Below are 21,133 nucleotides of genomic sequence, written 5' to 3'. Positions count from 1 at the left end.
TTGGAATGAGCCTGAATGCAGTTTGCAGCGGCTTTTGTGGCAAAGTTGTTAAAATAAATAAACAGTCTTAGGTATCAAATGGAGTACGACCGAAAAAAAACAGTGTCCAGGCCAGGCCCGGTTTTGTTTGTGTTTCTGAACCATGGCAACATATTGTTGGTGGATACAGTGGGTACCATTTATGCAGCCACTGAATAAAGATGGACACTCAGGACCAGTCAACTTCAGATGAACTTCAGGAGCGACTTCAAGCTCTTATAGAGGAAAATGTAAGTATAGTCCTCTTAATGTGCAGTGGTTAATCCTACTTTTCACCCCTCAAAATTATAATAGGTTAATTTTGGCCTGGTATTTGGCTAATGAAGTAATGCTAAGCTAAAGGAAAAGCTAGCAAAATAGTCCCTATGGTATATAATGCAGTACTTTTAATTTATAAGCAGTATATATACACATGTAATAAATGATTACCACAATAGTTGTAAGCAGATATAAGTTTATTAATGTATTTGCCAACAACTGTAACTCCTCCAGTAGGCACCCAGATAGGGAGGTTAATTACTCTGCATTAATAAACACTTTGAAATATTCTTGTATTTTCATAGAAATAGGCAACATGGTAGAGTATTATAAGCCATTTATAATTGTAATACCTTTTAATGCTTAATACAGGGACCTAAAGTAAAGTCTTACCAATACAGTCAACATGTGAGTAAATTTAAGGTGGCATGTACCTTTGTCACCTCACTTCAGCCTCAGCTACGAGACAAAAATGAACGGCTTTTCACCAAAGTGGGCTACCTGGAGAGCAGACTGGGCCACCTGGCCAGCTCCAACACAGATCTGTCCTGCAGGCTGGTCCAGAGTGAAGAGCAAAAACTGAAGGTAGAGTACACAAACCTGTGTTAAGCATTAAGTAAAGGTTCAGTGTATGTATTCAGTAGAGCACCAGAGGGATTTGCTTTCTCTGTCCCATCTTTCAGATATCTAAGGAGCTTGTGGAGGAGAAAATTCAGACCAACAAGATGAGAGAGCACTTTGAGGAGGAGACGTTTGAGCTGAAAAACAAGGTGACGGTTGGCTTAAAGTGATGTAGTGTTAAATTTTTAAAAAAGAGGGTAAAATTTAAGCCTCTATTTGATCAGTATCATAAGAATTAAAAATTCTCTAGGTAAGAGCAAATGTGCAAAAAAGCTGCTCAATTCCACTCATACATATAATTACTTGAAATATCCCGCACCAATAGTAACAAAAGTTGTTTGTATTTTCACAAACACACTTATCTGTCCTTTTTTTTCCTTCCTGTCTGTGCTGCACTTTCTTTCCCCTGGTTAGATACTGAACCAAGACGGTGTGATAGCAGAGCTCGAGATGGAGCGAGACAAGCTATCAAGGGAACTCCAGTCAGCTGAGGCTCGTCTGAGAGTGGGAGAGAAGAGCGGTCAAGGCCTGACAGAAGAGTATAACACTCTGAAGAAGAACTACCTGGTGCTGGCTGAGGCCCATGATAAAGAGCTGGCCCAGAGTGAGGAGCTGAGTGCTGAGCTGCTGGCACTGGCCCAGGCCCAGGACGCCCTCCGCAGGCAGCTGGCGGAGCAGCAGCAGAGCGTCAAGACTACCACCCAGGGCCTTCATGGAGAGCTGGACAGGGTGCAGGTCTTGATCAGACGCATGTCATGTAACAGGGTCAAGGTTAGAAAGTGCATTAGCTGTATTAATAGTGGTACTTTAATGGAATCATTCGCATCAAAATTAAAGTTCAGTCATCACTGACACTCTGCTGAGACTCTTACAGCTCCAACATAAGCAGAACATGATGCTCAAACTGTTTGTGCAACCAACGCCAAATGATTTACCTCAGGGTGCAAATGTCTAACATTTCCCTCATGATTTCCTGTGTTTTACTTGCAAATAAAGCCTTGTTAGCATAAGATGTAATGCCTTTTGGGTACAGTAAAAAGACTGTATGTAAAATATTTTGATTGGGCTTTTGTTTTGGGTTAAACTTAATCTTCAAAGTTGAATATTTTCACTATTTGAAATGTAAGGCTCCGTTTTATATGATTGTGTTAACAGCCTGAGGATCTGGCAGCACTGGACAAGGAGCAAAAAACTATGGAAAAAACAGTGAGTATTTCTGCATAAAATACAATGTAATTCATTTTTGGGAACAGTGGTCAGCATGTATCTTTTACATGTATCAGTAAACTATCTAAGTACAGCTTCAGTAGCTGCTCCCTATACCCTGCCATTCATCTGTTGTCACACAGCTTCTTGGGAACCAAGAGGAGATCAAAGACATGTTGGAGAAAATGAAGAACAGTTACGAGGAGCAGCAGAAGAAACTGGAGGAGAAAGTGTGAGGGCCAAAGAATGTTTGTCATTTACTGCTGCACAAGCCTCATCAAAATGAAACATCATTATCTTTCCATTTCCAGTCATCAAACAGCCAAACCCATCTCAGGATATATGTCCCAGCGTTCATCCCACATGCATCTGCTCTGTGGTTTGCTCTTTGATTTTTGCTCTGGTTTTATTTACTGTGTGTGTGTGTGTGATGTGGTCTCTTTGCTTGCTCGTGTGATGTGGCTGTCCATGGATTTTGGTCACTACTCTTTTGTGGTTGAGCCTGTGTTTGGTCACCAGGGTGGCTATGGGTAAAGAGCAGCAGGAGAACAAGAGAGCCATCCATAATAGCCAGCAGAAAGTATCTGAGCAGAGTGCGGTGAGCATGAACAGTCCCAGATACTGATTTACAGGACATTGCTGAAGTTATTGTAGATACTATCACTGTTTTGCAGCTTCTAAATAAATGTTATTACAATTTCAATAGCAGGTTAAAAATGGTGGAAATGTGTTGGAATTGAAATTCGTCTTTTTCATCCAAGGCCCTGATGTGCTCTCAGAGCCAAGTGAAGGAGGTAGAAGAGCAGAACTCAAAGCTGCAGCTTCAAGTCAAAGAGCTGAATGAGGAATACCGTGCAAGGCTGGTGTGCTATATACAGGACATAGCTGTGAGTAGCAGTGAACACAAAGCACTGAAATCTTTGATAAAGTAAGATAATGACAAGTCCATCTTAGTGTATCATTCATTTGTGCATCTTTTAATCCAGGGCTACATTGATGGGCTTGGAGATGGTAAAACTCCTTCAGAGGGAACTAAGATGAGGGCGTTTGTGGAAAGCATGCTTCAGGATGTGCGTTCATCCTACAGGGTCAGGGAGGAACAGCTCGCCTCTGCTGCTCGCTCCTTTAAGAAGAGACTACAGAAGATCACCAAGAGCCATCATGCCCTCCTTATTGCATACAGGTAACACTAATGTCTGTTTAATTGTCAATAATTACATTTATTCACCATCTGCATAAATATGATCCTAAAACTTAATATACATATTGAGCTAAACAAACTGACTCGCTAAACTGAGGCAAGATGATTAAATCTCCAAACATCAGAAGTGTCATAATTTTAGTGATGATGTATTAATAATGATAATGTAATATGTAGATAATACGATGTAATTAGTAGGTAACAGAAAAGATTTCAAGAGTCCATAACTGCCACTCTAGTGTTCAACTTTTGATGAAACGTGTTACCTTTACCAGCACTGCTATCATATTAACAATGACTCCATCCATAAAGCATGACTCCGCCATTACTGTATATTTATGTTTTTGTCAACAAATCCCATGAAAAGACAAAAAATAACTATGCAGTAATGGATCTCCCAATGCTTTCTGACTTTCTTATCCTGTTTGTGACACTTAGCAACAAGCCAAGTAAATAGCTTTTTTTAGCTGGGGACTATTTTCTACTGCTATTTAGCTACAATTTGGTACTCATGTACATCACAATGAATTAGCATGTCACCAGTGCTGATTGATGTATTTTCTATAATATTTTTTGGATAATAACATATATTTGTTACATAGGCAACAAGGATAAAATAGAATACCACCACACCATATATAATGATATTAGGGTTCAGAGGGAGCAGATGTTGGCCAAACCAGAGAGTGGTCTTGACCCTGGACCTCCAGAGGCCCACTTCAGCCTGGAGCCCACTGAGCTGAGAGATGAAACTGAGAACGAGCTGCAGCACCTTCGTCAGGACAAGGCGAGGCTGGAGGGTCAGCTGCTGGCGGCCCAGGAGAAGGTAGTATAAAAGAAAGATGACTGCTTTGAAGTGGATCAATCTGCCTTTGTTTTGTCTGGTGAATGCTTGTATTTGGTCTGTGGGGGATTCTTCTTTGTGTCCATGCTTCCCCTATTTTAAAGCCAAAGAATGTTTGAACTGTCACAATGTCCTGCAGCAACATAAAGGACTATTGTTGCAGAGGTGGATTGCAGATCATGTAACAGCACCGATGTTCCTTTATTTGGTTTACATGAATTTATGTGTTTATGGTGATTCAAGACCTTCACTCTGACTTTTCTGTTCCAGGTGGCTGCCCTCAGGATGCCCGTTCAGAACTTAAGCTGTCAGGAGTGAGTGTCCTTTTTGTATTTAATCAAATGACAAAACATCATCAGCTGTGGAGTGTGTCTTAAAAACAATCATGTAACTTTATTAGGCCGGCAAGACAGGAGCAGACATGTGAGGATTCCTGGCTGGACATAAGGAAACAACTGAAGGAAATCACAGACTCTACACTGGTAAACAAAACTTTTAGATTGTTTGATGGCATTCTCAATATGAAGAATCTTTTATGTGATAAAGGTGATTTGAAGCTTTTCTTCCTTCAAAAAGGTGAGCTCTGAGAAGGAGCGCGCCCTTCTCATCACCAGAGCTACAGTTGCAGAGGCGCAGGTGTTGGAGTTGCAGGACTACATTGACAACCACCTGGGCAGGTCAGGAAGTCACTGATGTAAGTCATATAATGTTTAAATTTCAATTTGAGTGTTATATTGAACTTACCCGCTACCTGCAGGTATAAACAGGAGATCACACATCTCCGCAGACTGCACGGGATACAGGAAGTGGGGCGTTCCCGAAGGGCTAATTCATCTCTCCATTAAGAAAACTGAAAACTGAACTCCAGTCATATACTGCAGAATAATGAGATTGCACTGAAGCTAAAAATCTCACATATATGTCATTTGAAATTTAAATTGTAATCTTAAATATGTATTTCTGTGACATCATACATAAATCAGTGATTGTAAGCAGCTCTAATTCCTGTTTAAATGGATACTCAATATAAATCTAACCGAATAAGCTGTTTTGAAGCATTTAAACTTGATGTGTGAATCCTTGGTGCTTTTACACTATCACTAGGTGGTGCTGCTCATACTGGTGGTTTTCTCTATGAAAGGCCCCCAAAGAAATCCGGCCTTGAGAAAAAAATGCCTGGAATGTTTGTAAAGCTTATGTCAATTTCACGAGCTCGGGAGAAGAAAGCGCGGTGACAATGAGGGGGTCACCCTGGTGAGAATAATGTCATTACATGTTACCCAGACACATACACGCCTGTGAATACTTTCCCTCAGTGCCGTGCTGAGAACTGTGGCGCAAACAAGCCAGGCTTTTTCCAGAATGAAGGTTCATATTTATAACCCCAGTGTTGGTTTGAATGGTCAACTATTCCCTTTAAATCCCTTTCACAGTGAAAGGGTCTGCTTATTTCTCTCTAGTGTGTTTTGGTGGCTGGGTTTCCTGTCATAGCTGACAGCTGATATAACTTTAAAAATAAAGTGTCCTTTTAAATGTGGCATTAATTGAAAAGTTTGATCCAAACTTGATCAAAACAAAGCTATATGTTGGAAAAAGTTGAAGCAAAAATACTCAGGGGAATGTTGGGAAAAGAAGAGGAGATGGAAAGGCATAGACATGTCACCCCAATCCCCTTTTCAGGGGGCATGCCAGCCATGGGAGGGGGTTAGCAGGGGTGTGAAAGTTTGAGAGGAATGGGAAGTGGGATTTTGTTAGTAATGTATTACACTCCCAGGGCCCTGGGAAAAGGGGTGGGGGGTGTTCAGCTTGGGTCTGTGCCAACATAGTCACTGTGCCAAAGCGCTGGGTGCTGGGGACCACTCCTCTCACCGGCAGATCTGTGGGAAAATCAAAACCAGGTTGTTCTTTGCTGCTCCGCCAACAAAGACAGAGAGGTGATGTGTCTGCAGAGGCCTCTGCAAACTTGTACAAATGAAATGTACTCTGAGTAAACAAAAAGCAAGAAAAGGAGTAGAAATTGTAACATTACAAATGCATTGTAGTAGGAGTTTATCTGGTGCACCACAGCTGGTCCCCAAGGCAATGTGCCAATCTTTTTGGTCTAATAAATGTGGCAACAAAAAGCCCTTCATTTAAATGATAATTTCTCTATGAAACGCTAAAAAATATTGCAAAAAATATTATTCAAATAATGTATAAAAAAAGTCCCACAAAAAGGAGGGATTGGCGAGATCATCTGCAGTTATCACAGTAGCACTGTTGCTAGGATAACAGCACTGAGTTCAGTCAAACAACCAAGTAGGGCTGTCATGATATCAGATTTTCACTACACTATTATCGTGGCCAAAAGAATTCACGATGATGATATTATTGTGATATCCATGGAAAATTTTAAGAGGAAAAAAAAGAATGCTATCAGTCATATTAATCTTCTCTGTTTATTGTGTATTTTGTCTGTACGAGTGTTGGCTCCTGATTGGAGCATGTAAGTCAGGACTAAGCCTCCGCGGTACGAGCTCTACCAGGTGAGCCACCAGGGCAACCCGTGGTCCGAGTTTTTAATGACCTGTAGCGTCTACCTGAGGGCAGAGGGTCAATCAGGTGGTAGCCAGGGTGAGAACAGTCTTTGATAATGTTTTTTTGGCTCTGGACAGGTGGCAGGTGTTTGCAATGTCTTGGAGTGAGGGAAGAGAGCAGCCGGTGATTTTCTGTGCTGTGTTAATAACCCTCTGTAGAGGAGGTGGAGAGAGAGAGAGAGTCTGTAACCATAACTGTACAAAAGCACACAAAAACACATTTACCACATGACATGATAAACAAAAGATCCACAAGACCTAACATCTGCCATCATGATATTATCGTACGTGTATTATTAACACACGTTCACTATTTCATTTTTTAAAAAGACTTAAACCTACTTCTGATAATCCTGTTTATCTGAAGCAGTGATTTGAGTTATAAGGTATGAATTATTTATCATCTTACTGAAAGTGGAGCGCATCTTGGTCCACCACTGTACCCACAAGCTACAGTACAGCCAATAAAACACACACAGGCATAAAATCTGCTTTTTACACTTGTCAGACACCACCATCCTACCATTACAGATGTCACAGATCAGTTTTCCTCTGATCCTCTCAAAACTGTATTTAAAATATTAATATATTCAGTACTTATTTACTGTTTATACAATCACATTTTATCACTCAAAATGTTGTATAAATCTGATCTTTGTATCAATTATGTCTATATGGGTTACAGAGCATTAGGATCAAAATATTACTATGAAGTTGCTATTACATGGTCGTTACAGTGATGCGTTTATAATGATGTCTTTGTGGAACCAAGCATTTTGTCCTTCAGTATAATACAGTCTACAAGTGCCATTGTGTCAGATTTACTCCTTTCTGATTGTCTCATCAGAACTGAACATTTTAACCTTCACAGAGATTAAAGGTTTCATTCAGGTGTTGCTTCTGTAGTACGTCCCTGTCCAGCACTTTTCAAAAATAATGATTCCTGATTCTCAACCACTGAAATGCTTCTAACATAATCATTTTATATCATCATCTTTTATTGGTAAATTTTACGTTCACTTCACATTCATACCCCTCATGTCAGGCTCTCGTCTCCACAAAGAATTGTTTGTTTTCCTTTACTTTCTGTCTCTTACAAAAATATATGATCCCTTTTTTGGCATGTGAAATAAAACAACTGGGTTTTACTGTGCACGTTCAAACTAATGTTTTATGTTATTCAATACTATGTTATGCTTGTCGGGTTAAAAAAAAGAAGAGAAAAAACATTTGAGCATTTTCACTCTCTATCACGGAGATTGCTGATCTGTGAAGGTCAAGTCAAATCAATATAAAACTCAAGCATTCTGGTTTGTGTGAAATCATTATACTGTAAGGACCCTGACCTAATCAACATTACAACTGCAACTAAACATTTGATTCTTTCTCCGCTCTCGTCCGTTTTGTTGTTACTTTGGGCCCAGATTTGTTGTGTGACCAGCACAGTGGGAAAAAGGTTGGATGAATGTGTCATTCTGAGGATGGGAAGCGGGGTGGAGCGATGCAGAGGAAGTACCTCACATGGCCTGCGATGGGCCGCTCGTCAAGAGGCCCTTTGTTTTAGGAGGTTAATGCCTAATTGATACAGGCTTAATGAGAGCGGGCTGTGTGTGCAGAGTGTGTGAGCCGGGGGGCTGGACGGCCCTGCCATAATTGGAACGGACAAGCCTTGTGTGGAGGAGTGCACAGGGAAGGGATTTATGGGAACACAAGGAAAGGAGAGGGAGAGTGGGAACCGGGAAGAAAAGGTGACACTGAGTACGAGGAATGTGGAGGCAGTGGGAGAGGAATCCGATGTGATAGTCAGAGTAATGCAAGATCATGAGAAAGAAATGCAGTGACAATGAAAAAGTGAGCATGAAGTTTAACCAGGACGTTCCCATGGATGTTTAGCCAGTGCTCCTCCCATGATACTAACATGTATTAAGATACATTTTGAGCTTGCTGCATTGGATATTAATTAATGAGCGAAAAAAACGCCAACATAAACTGTCTGTAACTCTGTTTTATGAGACACCTGTCTTTTCTTTTCTGATGAGCTGTCTTTTCGCCCCCTCTTTCAGTCTGACAGTCTCAGACTATTCATGCAAGAGTCCCCAGCTTCCCTCCAGACAAGCTTTCAGTATGAAGGCTGGAGAGGCATTAAGAGGGAGGAGGGAAGGGGCAGGAGAGGGGAGCACAGAAGAACCGTGCACTTCAGAAAACCTTGAAGAATTAGGACTGAAAGCTATGGAGATTCTGGGTGGCTACGAGAAGGGGAAAAAAAAGAATGAAAAGAAGAAAAAAATAAAGGGGATCAGTGTGCATAATTATAAAGATGAGAGGGGGAAACAATGAAAAATGGATTCTCGGGGTGAGGGTTAACAGAGTGAGCTACTAAAGGTAAAAAAAAAAGTGATGAAAATGTGAGTGTGGAAAGAAAAAAAAGTCTAGAATATAGGGTGAGAAAAGAGGGGAGGAAGAGTTACAGTAGGGGTGAGAAAGACAGGGGAGGGAGGCAGCTTGATGAACAAGAGCGAGTGAAAATGAGGCTGAGTGTCGGTGAGGGAAGGAGAGAGGGACAGACCCTCTGCTTTCCCACACTCGGCCGGTTCCCACAGTGGACCCGGCTAATCCCTGTCTTAATTGGGGGAGAATTCCAGCGCACATGTTCCCCTGGAATGAGCGTAGAGCGAAGGGAGAGGAAAGCTCTGGAGCTTCTGACACATCAGACAGGCCACAGCGGCTGGGCTGATGCACAATGTGCGAGTGCACTTTGTAGAAATATAAACATGCAAGCCCGACTGTCAGCACATCTGATGCATAATTGGCTTCACGAGTTTCTCTGCTTCTTTTTCTTTTCACTCGATCCAACATGAAAAGTGCTCCTAGCAGCCACTTAGCATTGCTTAGTCACATTCCACCATGACTGGAGTATGTAGCTTAAAAGTGTCATGTCATTAATGTTAAAGAATCCTACACGTCGCACACTATCCCGCGATTCCACGCTGTTAAAGGGTCAGTTCATCTCATTTCTAAAAAGACATGTTTTTCTCTTTATTAAGCTATATGTGCTACGGATTTAAGATATTTGTCTCCTGGTTATATCTAATACTTTATTGGTGACTGGAATTTTCTTTATGGTGCTCAAAGCATTGAAAATGACATTTAAATGGCATTTCACATGGAAATTGTTGCTGTGAAAACTCTTGAGAGTTGAAAAGTTCGATCTGTGGATTAACCTGAGTTATTCAAATTTATTTATCTAATGGTCAGAGGAACAAATTCCTCTTTTCTTCATTGTATTGGGGTTGCAGCAGAATTTTCATAGGTGGATATATCAAAACCTCAGCACTAAAACTTAAACTATCCTCATGGTGGACTCCACCACGAAACCGTGCTTGAAGTATCTCGGTTTTTCAATTTTCTTATTCCCAACTGGCTAAACATAGAGAAATAAGTCATAGCAACATATTGACTATTCAGTTTTAAAGGTGTTTGAGGTTGTTTTGATGATTTGAAACCAAAAGTTAATGCTTAACTTAATAATGTAGCAGCTTCTCTCTAGGCTGAAAGAAATCCAACAGTTGCCTCAAAAGACCACAATGCAACATGGCAGCAAAACATTTTGGGTAATAAGTAACAGCACCATTAAACTCCAAACAAAGTGTTTGGTAGATGGATGAAAATAGTCAGAAACCCCCAATAATTTCTGTAACTTTCCAAAACGAACCCTCTGACATTCACTCCCATCTCACACAGTCATCGGCCAAGGGTGCAGAGGTGAGAACGTAAGCATGCATTGATGATATCTGACAAAAAATGTCTATATCAAGTAATATATTTGTCTATTAATACTAATAAATGGACACCTGCAAGAGTTTCATGGTGAACCTGGTACAAATCATCATGTTTTCACATATTTCGCAGCACAGCGCACCAGGAGTATCTGTTGACAAATCTTGCCCTGAAGATGAGAAATGCAGGAGAAAAATGCAAGGAGATACTAGTAACATAACAAAACCACTGTGAGTGGCAGTTTCGTTCCTGCCTACCTCTTTCCTTAATAAACATTTCGAACAATAGGGCACAGTGCTATATGTCTCTGAGGAGGTAACCTAAAACGACTGCTCCGAGGAGAAAGATAACAGGCAAAAAAACCCCCAAAAAAACAAAAAACAGGTACAACAGGGGAGGCTGGGCTGTGCGTCAGTACTGCAGGATTAGATTGGACAAACAGAGGTGGGTGGCAGGTAGTGAGAGAAGAACTGAACTGATCTGCCAGGGAAGTTTCTCCCTTTTGTGTGGACAATCGCACAGGTTTTTGTCAGTAAACCATAATCCTGGTGGTTAATTGGCAGGGTTGGAGAGCCCTTCAAAAGACAGCTGTGCTACCTAGCAGTGGGTAGACTCTCAGTCTGGGGTTTTAGTATCCAGAGGGATGACGTCACCTCATGAGGAGTCATTGTTATGCCATTGTATTACAAGTTCAGCTTAGAGATGAGAATTTTAGCATAGAAGGAAGTGTAGGAAACGACCTGTAGGAAAAGATCATATGATGATCAGTAATATTTTAATTAATACTAATGAATATTTACATTTTTAGCCACACTCACTTGGGGCTGTATGTCGGTTGGTCGGTCATTTGACCCACCTTTTTGGTCCAGACATTTATTCTCTCCAGAGGATGAATCCTTCACACTTTGGTGATCCCCCTGACTTTTCCTCTTACCACTATGAGGTTGACACTTTTCTGTTGAGTATCGTGTGAGCCTGTTTCCCCTCGTCCTGCCACAGTGACTGTCTCTAAGTAGCCTTATTACAGTATAATGTCAGTGTTGGGAGGTTTTTGTGGTTGTACCCCCTGCAGGCGATGTCAGCCCCAGGATACGGTGAGGAGATGGCAGCTGTGTTGAGCTCAAACGGAGGGGTAGCGAGCGGGCCTTCATCGGAGGGGGTCGCAATTCACTCCTTCTGTCTTTCCTTACAATACTTTTTTTTTTTGGCGGGAAATCACCAAAGACGCTTGTTTGACCCAACTTGTGTTTCTTTGCAGGACCCCCTCCCTGAGAAAAGTGTCGCCCGCCTCCACACTCATACACCATGTCCACCCTGTCTTGATTGATTTTCAGTGCGCATTTTGGAAGGGATTACAGCCATCTGCAGGCTCTTGAGGAACAAAGGAGGCTCCTCGCTCTCCTCCCTTCAGTACTTCAGAGGGATAACATGGCCAGATAAACATGCTCTTGCACCGCTCTACACTTGTTCTCTATTCTGCCTTGACCTCTCAACCCACCCAAACTGCCCACTCCACTTTAAAGCTGACCACGTTTCTCTCTCCCTCTGTCACCCTGCTCGGTGAATAGAGGTTACTCTTTACGCATCGCTTGTCGCCAATTGCTCGCTACAGAAAGACCAGTACGAGTTTGTGCCTTACAAAACTTACTGCGCCGAGGAGGGTAAAGTAGGAGCAGGGCGCGAAGAAGTGCGTGGCTCGATAATGGCTGGCATTTCCTTCGCATGAGAATTAGTGCATAGCAAGTTATCGTGTTCTCAGACCTGAACATTCACAGTTTCCATTTGTGAATCATCACTCCCAGCTGTGCGAGAGTGTTATGGGAACCAGAAATCGTCAGCTGGGATTCTGGGATGCCAAAGTGTGGTCGAGAACGTCATGCACTGCTGCACTCTCAGCTGGTGCTGAGCTGATGGAGACGCACCAGGATGCGCAGCCACCGATGTTTGGTTGGATTACCAGCAATTGTTTATGTGGAAACAAACCCACAGCTGTTTCTCCATCACTTCTTACTAATATTGTTCATGCAGAAGCTGCACAGAAGCCCCATGACATTCTCTTTCCCCCTGTGGCTTTTTACGTAATCTCATACACTATGGGTTAAAACCACGTACACCAAATCAACAGAGACGCTCATATTTACCTTTAAATTTTAAAGTTATCTTTAATAAATAGGGCTTTAAAGATGGAAATTGTGTATTTTAATGGGAACCTTGGATTGTTATGTCTCGTCCTGAAGTGTTTGAGGAACAGTTGGAATGTAAACTGTCAAAGCACATAACGAACACGAACCTCTTTCTCATCTGCCACTCAGCAACAAGAGGGAAATCACTGGAAAAGGAAAGCAGTGGAAAAGCTGCAGAGATTCAGTCATTCAGAAACCTCAAGTATCTTTTGGCACAAGGCGAGAGATTTGAGATTCAGAGTGTATGTAGAAGTGTATGTCAGGGCATCGCAACCAATGTTTTGGTTCCACAACAGCGCTACAACCCAGCAGCTGTGGACCATGCGGTGGGAAAGACTGGATGATGAAGCCATGAATCAGAGAGAGAGAGAGAGAGAGAGCCAGGTGAAGGATGAGTGTGAGAAGCTGTGAGAGAGATCAGGCTGTAGAGCAGAGATGAACACGAAGAGGGTATTTTGAAGAAAATGAGTGGATGTTCCTGTGAACAACCCAAAGGGGAAAGAAACTCTTTTCAGATTTGACTAATTGAGAACAAACAGAATAAAAAGCTGATAGAAAAACAAGGAACTTGAATATTAATAGGCTTGTATCAGTTTGGATACAAGTCTAATTTTGCAGGTCTGATTTATGAATCTTTATATAGTTGAATAACAAGCACAGGACCTGTGTGCTAGGTGTGGTGTTGTTGTGCTGGACTACAAGGGAGTGTCCAGGAGCACTTTGCCCCCGTCTGCCCCTCTCATCTCTCGAGCTTTGTCTCTGGCCACTTCCCTCAAACTCCCCCAGGGACTGACGGAAGTCCACACCCAACAACTCTCCCATCGCTTTGGCTTCCACTTTCCTGAGTGTTTCCCGCTTTGCTGTGTCCATACCTCACCTCAGCCGCACAACAGGACATAATAAAGAGAGGAGCAGGGTGGATGGTGGAGGAGGGTTTGTTGGGTCTTTAGCGTTCCGCAAAAACCAATGAAAACCTCCTCAGCGTTGAACAAGCACACGCCTCATTACCAGTGTGCAATATAATCAGAAGTTCGAATCCATCACAGAAATGTGTTTTCAGGACCTTGATCAAATCTTCTGTTGACACAGTTGATTTAAAATATTTTTTCTGTTTTATCTGGATTGTACTCAGTGTAATTAACTTTAATCTCTTTAATAGTAAGTGCTAAACCAAGCTGTGTCACTGTGGCTACACTGACATTCATACTGCCGTTTTTAGGGGTTCATGCTGGGGTCACAAAGAAATGACAATAATGCAGGAAGTTGAGCTTTGTCAAAATGTCACATGATGTATTAGTTGAGGGAGTATAATTTGAGTGCTCTTTGTTTTGGCTTTATCAGCCCTGCAGCAGTAACCTCAGATGGACTGGAAGGGAGGGGGGCAGAGGAGTGTCCGTGTGTACAGGGTTGAGCAGCTCGGGGGCCCCCAGCTACGGGATGTTTTAAAGGAGCACTGAGGCAGTAAATAGCTGGGGAGGTTGGAGGTTCACTCACACAAACTACTGATGCAGTGGCAAACCAGTGTCAGGGTTTCTATGGGAGATAGCTGGCCAGACATGGTAGGCATGTCGAGCTTTTGTGATTCTTTTACATTTAACCTAAACACCATGTAAATTCCCCAGCTGCTCTTTTACTGCGTGCAGTAAATCTGAGATTTTACCGAGGTGTGTGCAGTACAAGTTTATGCAGAATTTTGCAAGAAGGAGAAACAGGTGGTGAATTTATCATAGAGGTCCAGTGATATGGGTGTTTATTATCTACCCTCATCTGTTCGAAGCAGAAAATGTACCATAGTCAGCCATGACAGGTAACAGATATATAGATTAAGTCTAAACTTTTGCTCCAGGCTGAAGGGGTACGGTGGACCAGAGTGGAAAACAGATTTGGTTTGATTGTGTCCTTGTGTACACATGGTCAGGATAAAGTGAGCGACTGTGTGGCACCTCAGCTCAGCCGAGTCTGCCATGCCTCTCCCTTAATGGCAATTTATTGCTTCCTGAATCCTGAAAATGGGAGGCTGAGGACAACAGAATTCCAACCACTGTTTTCTACCTCCTTCCCCGTCCAAACGCCCTCAGGGTCCTAAACACTCCCTAAATCTCTCTGCCTTTTAGGCCCTCTCGCTCTCTCCGGCACGCCATTTGTTCTGCGCTTTCAGGGATGTGATTCATGGGCACTTGAAGTGACTTATGTCTGAGAAAAGTTTACCATGGTAGAAACGTTTGGAGCCACATACTCTAATGTAGCTTAAACATTTTTATGTGCTGAGTGAGAGGGTTATGGAGCATGAAATGATCCTGTTGAATTAAAAAGCCTTAAAGAATCAGTTCAAAGTGAATATAAGTGAGAAGAAAATAAATACATCAGGAGTGTTTTCTCACAGTATATTTTAATAACACAGACAAACATAAAAATAATCCACAATACTGAGACACAGTTGTTTTTTTTTTCCACAGGCCTTTTTCATGCCATTGTTTCTAGAAATTTCTTATTAACATATTTACATTCACATTGATATTCACATAAATTCACATGAAAAATAAAACAGCAAAATGGCAGTGTACGCATTTAAGACATACCGCTTCAGCATATCATGGTAATTTGGTATGAACCCCTTTCCCCTTGCTGATATAGTGCACATTACATATGACATCACTTTACAGAACAGAACTGTATACATTAAATGCATATTTTGTTTCTTTTGAGCGAGCCTTCTCCAGTGTAGTCATTTATTTTTCCACCAAAAGTTGGATTTTGACATTTATCTCTATATATATCTCCATCTTTACACTCATCTTTCTAGTACATGATAACACCAGACTTCTGTTATGAATGGCTGTTGTCGAATGTTTAATAAAAAGCTGGCTTGTTTTACTTTCAAACCAAAAAAAAAATTGCTTCTTAGTTTTAATTTCTAGCAATATACAGCAACATCAGGAGAGAGCAGTGAATGACATGACAACAACTAAACTTGTAACTGCTTTGGCAAGACTCCTGCAACCAACATCATTTTAAATAACTCTGCTTAAAGTCAAATACAATCCAATTTTAAAGAAATATTGCTTGCTATTGAAATGAAACATATGATCTTATAAAAAATGAGTCTGCGTCTCCTTCCCTAAACACAATCTCAGAGTTGGCTAGAATGTGAAAGTGCTTTCAGCACTATATGGAGCTGTGAAAGGTAGCCTTAGCTTCGTGTTACTACTGTATGTGCTCACATTGTCTGTACATATATTAAATTCTTACTTGCTCCACTATGCTACATATAGTTGCTTTTTTATTTTTTTTTGGTTTTCAGTGCTTGCAGCATCACACTTTCCAGATCATTCCCTTTCCTTAATCAGTGCAAATATATAATTTTTAATATTTCCTTTATTTTAATAATCTCCTTAGTAATAGTAACACTGAGGATGACCCCAGTACAGGGGTAACCAAAAAAATCACCGTCCCATGGTCAGACATTTTCTGCACAAAAACACTGTGGTAAAGAAGGTAGCCTCAGTGTAGCCTCACCAGGACACCAGCTAAAAGGCAGGAAGCTTTTCTGTAGAACTTTTCACAAATGTTCCTGAGTTTCTGAGCAATGACTCTGAATAGGCCTGAATTAATGGCTTAACTTAATTTATCCCGAATGGAAAGCTTTTCAAAAGATTTTCTCTGAACCAGCATGATGGCATCACTGTTTCTACAACTGTCCAATGCCAAATGCTTCTAATCTTTATTTCCACCATGTCTCTCATGTCTCAACTCCACCAGGTCTTTTGGACCAGGTGAGTGCATATTGCACTGAAATGGTGTTGGGAAAGTCCATTTCACTCCTCAGTCCTTTGGGAATACCCGTCGGTGGCGCCATGGCAACATCGACCGACAGTTGCGCATCGTGGCTTTTTCCGAAACATGGAGCAGGGCTGAGTTTGGCCTGGCTTTGAGGACAGCCTTGATTCTGTGCGATAGACGAGCCGCTGCAGAGTTTGAACTCAGTCTACAGGCAGTTCACAGGGTATTTGCTGGGCTGCTTTGGCTATAGTGTACGCCCGCTGGAAGTCCTTGTAGCGGGGAGCGCAGCCCAACCAGGCCTCCCCAAAGTGGACCCTGCCGGTGAAAAGGAAGCTGCCTGGCCCCGGTTTGACGCCACACTGCAGCAGAGTCCTGATCTCACCCTTGCTGGTCAGGCGACTGTTGCCGGTGAACAGGGCGTACTTCTGACGAAACACCCGCGTGGCGCTGACCTTGATCACTGCTGCCCGCAAGTTCTCGTCTTCCGCCACTGAACGGATGTTACCGCGCACCACTGTGGATCAACAGAACATTCAGGTTCATTTCTAGTTCATCTCTATGGTTATTTTACAAACACACACTTCTGACTTATGTTAACATAAAATGCTTCACTGTGCTTTTATCATCTTGAAAATGTTGCTGTGTCCTATTTCAGCTAGAGATGTGGTTCACTGCGGGGTAACGACTGATGGTAAAGCCGTTGGAAGGCCCAGGCCTGGTCACTAATCCCTCTGACTTTCTTTGCTGGCTGAACTTTTCCTCAGTCCCATTACAACTCAATCAGACGCCTGCAGATTAGCCCACTGCTCTTTCTCTAAGGGGGTGATGTTGGGATTAGTCCACTACAGCGCCTCCAGTAGGAGTTCCTCTGTGTGTGTGTGTGTTTGTGTGTGTGTGTGTGTGTGTGTGTGTTGGGGGATACAGAGAGCTGCTGTTTCACCTTTAACCTTTGCACTTTTGAGAGGAGGGGATTTGCAGGCACTGGGGTGCTCTGCCTTTAAACCGATTCGACACAACCGATTTGTCGATCCTGAGTAGAAATCATTACTTTCTGTAGCTTTGCTGCAAGGACTTCTTGCCATTTGGTGGTCTGGTTTAATATGTTAATCCTATCTGAATTTGAGGCGGGGGCACTCTCAGTGATTTCATTCTTTGCTGTCTTTCACATGTTACATAGACAGGGTGGGGAGGGGTTGGAAAAAGGTAACTTACCAAAGTCACTGGTGCAAACAGCCATCAGAATCTCTGTGTTGTTGCAGGGTCTGCAGGCATCTGGAGCGGGAAAAAAGAAAGAAAAGAGAGGGAGAATCGGTTAGTGACCTCACTAAACTCTCTAAACTGCTCGGAAACACCTATATGCTAATACTTATACTGAGCCTCTGGAAACCAAAGGCCGCATTTCCAGATCACATGCACAGGAATGTCAGATGTGAATCCCGACCTGAAACTCTGTGCAAAGACGAGCAACAAAGGAGAGACCAACCGCTGAGTTGTAACAGACAGCTGCTACTTTTACAGTTGGCAGAGGAGGACCAGTGGAGCTTTAAGGTGCAAGGCTCGTCCACCCTAGACGATTTAAAGGCCAAATGAAACTTCCCCCCCTAAAGCCTTTTAGGGTGTCTACAGTCACACCTCATCAAAGCCTAGACAGGGGCCAAGGAAGGGAGTCGGGGAGGACTTCAAAGATTTTTAAAGCAACACAATCCCACTTCCCAGAACATTCAGTGCTCCCTTTCACCTAAGGCCTGACGAATTTTCTTAAAAAAATAAATAAAAAAAATACAGTGCACCTTCCTGAAATTTGTAGCTGGATTTAAGATGGCCAGGAAAAAAAAAAAAAAAAAAAAAAAAAAAAAAAAAAGGACAAAAACCAAACCAGCAAAGCTCTAGCTGTCTGGTTTGACTGAATTGTGGCTAGACAAAAAGTCCTGGCATTTTTTAAAGTTCTCCTTGTGGTTCTTTGGAGGCCCCTTGCCCACCCCACACATTCTCCTCCTTAGTGAAAACCTCTTGATAAATGAGATTCCTTCCTCTCTAGTCCAGAGCAAACCCCCTTCCAAACCTAATCAGTGTGTGTGTGTGTGTGTGTGTGTGTGTGTGTGTGTGTGTGTGTGTGTGTGTGTGTGTGTGTGTGTGTGTGTGTGTGTGTGTGTGTGGGACAGAGAGAGAGAGAGATGTAGGGGGGAGTATACTCCTACAGACAAGTCTCCCCACAGAGAGGCAGCTCAACAAAAGAGGGGAGCATCTCAGCTGGGCAGAGGCCTCCCTATCGCCTAGGCGACGGCAGTAATCCCAGAATACTCATGCGGCACCCATTCAAAGGGCTCTGGACTGTGGAGAAAGCCCCACATACTGTGCTTTTGTCCCCCCCCTCCTCCTCCACACTCCACAGCTCCCTGTCTCCTACTCCAAACCAGCACGCCTCTGGGGAAAGTTTGGCCACTTCCTCCTCTCTGCATTCTACATGGGCCGTGGAAAGTCCAACCAGCCCACAGAGGCCTGTTATGAATTATGAATCATCTACAGGCAGAATTTTATGGTGTATAATATCGTCACTGGTGGGGTAAGACCTTGCATCCAAACTCTTCAGGAAGGAGGAAAAAAAAGGGTTGTGACCACAGTTTGGTAGTTTTTATGAGAGTTTTGTGCGACTAAGAAGCCACAGTTTTTGACATCCATAAAGAAACAAGGTGAACTTTCAGACGTTCACATGGCAACTTAACAAAGATTATAGTTTGAGAAGAAAAAGTTCTTCTGTATTTCCTCTTTCTAGTTAATTCATTGACTAGAAAGAAGAAAACAAATCAAAGTGTATTTGACCTTAAGTTGGCTGACTAGTGCCTCACTGGCTCACCTTCACTGCTGATGGTGTTGGAGTCCAGTGACAGGCGAGCGGTCCAGTCCCCTCTCAGCTCGTAGCGAAAGGAGGCGATCCTCCTGCTGATGTCCTGGTGAGGTGTAGCTTGCAGGAACAGGGCCACCCTCTCCCCAGGCAGGCGGCTGAAGCACCGGACCCTCGGCGGGGGAGAGGACTCCAGGCGGTCCCCTACCAGCAGCTCCAGGACACCGTCTCTCTCCAGGTAGAGCTGGGCTCCGTGGAACTGCTCCGAGGGCTTGACGCAGGCTGTGATGAGGCCTGAGCTGCTGCCGCCGGGCCCCACCGCCACAGAGGGCAGGCGGGGTGAGAGGGTGAGGCGCAGGGCTCCTTTGGGGTACAGCCAGTCTAGAGTGCCCTCTGAGCAGTGGAGGGAGATCTGCTCCACGCTGCCCTGCTGCTGGGACAAACCACTGTGAGAAGGAAAGAAGAGAGGGAGAGGAAGCTGAGTAAAGGTTTCACCATCATTTATCCAGAGTCCCTAACATCATCATCAGTGGATACTTCCCTGAAGTGTACTGACTCACTGCAGGATGGACTGACTGAATGTGAGCCCTGCAAACAGGCAACTTGAACCAAAATTATAATAAGCATTTAGTATAAATACAAAATGACTTAATAAAATAATAAAAACTCCAGCTTCTATAGAACTTATCAAGACATATTCAGAGAAGGCGCCGCCTACTGGCAGCTGTGTGGAAGCAGGGGCCCTTCACATAATCTGTAGGGTCCAATTTTATGAAAATGCATTAATTCTCTGCATGTATTTTAACATACATAGCTGTGATGAAGCTGCACTTCAACAACTGCATGCACAATGCGTGTTTCCTGCAAGTATCGGAATTAATCCTCCAGTCTCCTGTCTGTCTGGACCCTCTGTGCCTCCTGCAGACAGCCCGGAGGCGCTATCGCTGCAGAGCTCTAGAAACATTTTAATTACGGCCTAATGGCAAGTCTCAACGTGATGCATTCAAACCAGCATTGTCCTTCACTCACTCTGACACCAAACAATAAAATACAAAATACAGTGCCACCTGTAGCATCTCTCAGTGGCATTTTTAAAATCATCTTTTCATTCAGCCAAATGCAGAAACAGCAGAGATACAATTAGAAACACTTGCCTGCCTCTCCAGCTGCACTGGTCCTCGGAGTAGTTTGAAAGAGCCACATCAAAAATGGCAAAAAGTAAAATCCAAACTGCGTTAATCCAAACCCCCAAAGCAGACATTTTCGTCAGTGGTGCAAAGTTTAAAAAAAAAAAAAAAAAAAAAAGTCAGAAAAAGATTATTCCAAACCTGCGATGTCCTAAATCTTTATAAAACAACTATTATTCTATCTCTGATAATCTCCATGATTTTGCATCCTCTTACCCTGACGTGTAAGATAAGAGAATACTACTAAACTCTCACAGCTCTGCCTTCAACTCCCGGGGCTGCTGTGCGTCAGGGAGCGCAGAGCTGTGAAGTTATTCCCCCTCAGAAAAACTTCACGGGCCAATCAGAGTGCTGCAAGAGAAACTTTAAACCACTCACACAGCGCGAGGGGGGGAGGGACGTCTGACCTGCAGAATGAGTAACAGTATGCAAAGATAAACCAAGATACAATTCACTATTGTGTTGGAGCTGTCTGCTTAGAAATGACTAATTAACGTAATTTAAAATGTGAGTTTAAAGGACCCCCCCAACCCCCTCAGACACATATTTAGATATATAAAAAAATACTCTGCCTGAATTGTAATTTGTATCTAATATATTCTTGTCCACCAAAAAATGA

At 42.8% G+C, this 21,133-nt stretch overlaps 2 protein-coding genes across 2 annotated transcripts; one reads left to right on the top strand and one right to left on the bottom strand.

Moving 5' to 3' along the window:
• Positions 1 to 200: 200 nt before the first annotated feature.
• ccdc78 (coiled-coil domain containing 78) lies at positions 201 to 13,605 on the top strand. Its single transcript, XM_022742347.1, has 18 exons — positions 201 to 269; positions 751 to 882; positions 981 to 1,067; positions 1,333 to 1,689; positions 2,074 to 2,124; positions 2,268 to 2,356; positions 2,644 to 2,722; positions 2,886 to 3,011; positions 3,111 to 3,307; positions 3,977 to 4,151; positions 4,440 to 4,483; positions 4,570 to 4,651; positions 4,746 to 4,846; positions 11,595 to 11,616; positions 12,135 to 12,209; positions 12,325 to 12,469; positions 12,835 to 13,031; positions 13,408 to 13,605. Exons 1-18 carry the CDS (start codon positions 201 to 203, stop codon positions 13,603 to 13,605), a joined length of 2,226 nt encoding a protein of 741 aa, XP_022598068.1.
• A 1,508-nt stretch (positions 13,606 to 15,113) lies between these two features.
• metrn (meteorin, glial cell differentiation regulator) lies at positions 15,114 to 20,598 on the bottom strand. The gene is made up of 4 exons (XM_022743030.1): positions 20,482 to 20,598; positions 19,340 to 19,773; positions 17,698 to 17,757; positions 15,114 to 16,999 (listed from the first exon to the last, which is right to left on the bottom strand). The coding sequence occupies exons 1-4, from the start codon at positions 20,586 to 20,588 to the stop codon at positions 16,686 to 16,688; spliced, it is 915 nt and encodes a 304-aa protein (XP_022598751.1). The 5' UTR covers positions 20,589 to 20,598; the 3' UTR covers positions 15,114 to 16,685.
• Between the last annotated feature and the right edge of the window lie 535 nt (positions 20,599 to 21,133).

This window comes from Seriola dumerili, unplaced genomic scaffold (assembly GCF_002260705.1).
Source record: "Seriola dumerili isolate Sdu_G_001 unplaced genomic scaffold, Sdu_1.0 BDQW01000068.1, whole genome shotgun sequence".
NCBI lineage: Eukaryota > Metazoa > Chordata > Actinopteri > Carangiformes > Carangidae > Seriola > Seriola dumerili.
The sequence above is the reverse complement of the archived record's forward strand: the minus strand, read 5'-3'. Positions and strand labels throughout refer to the sequence as shown.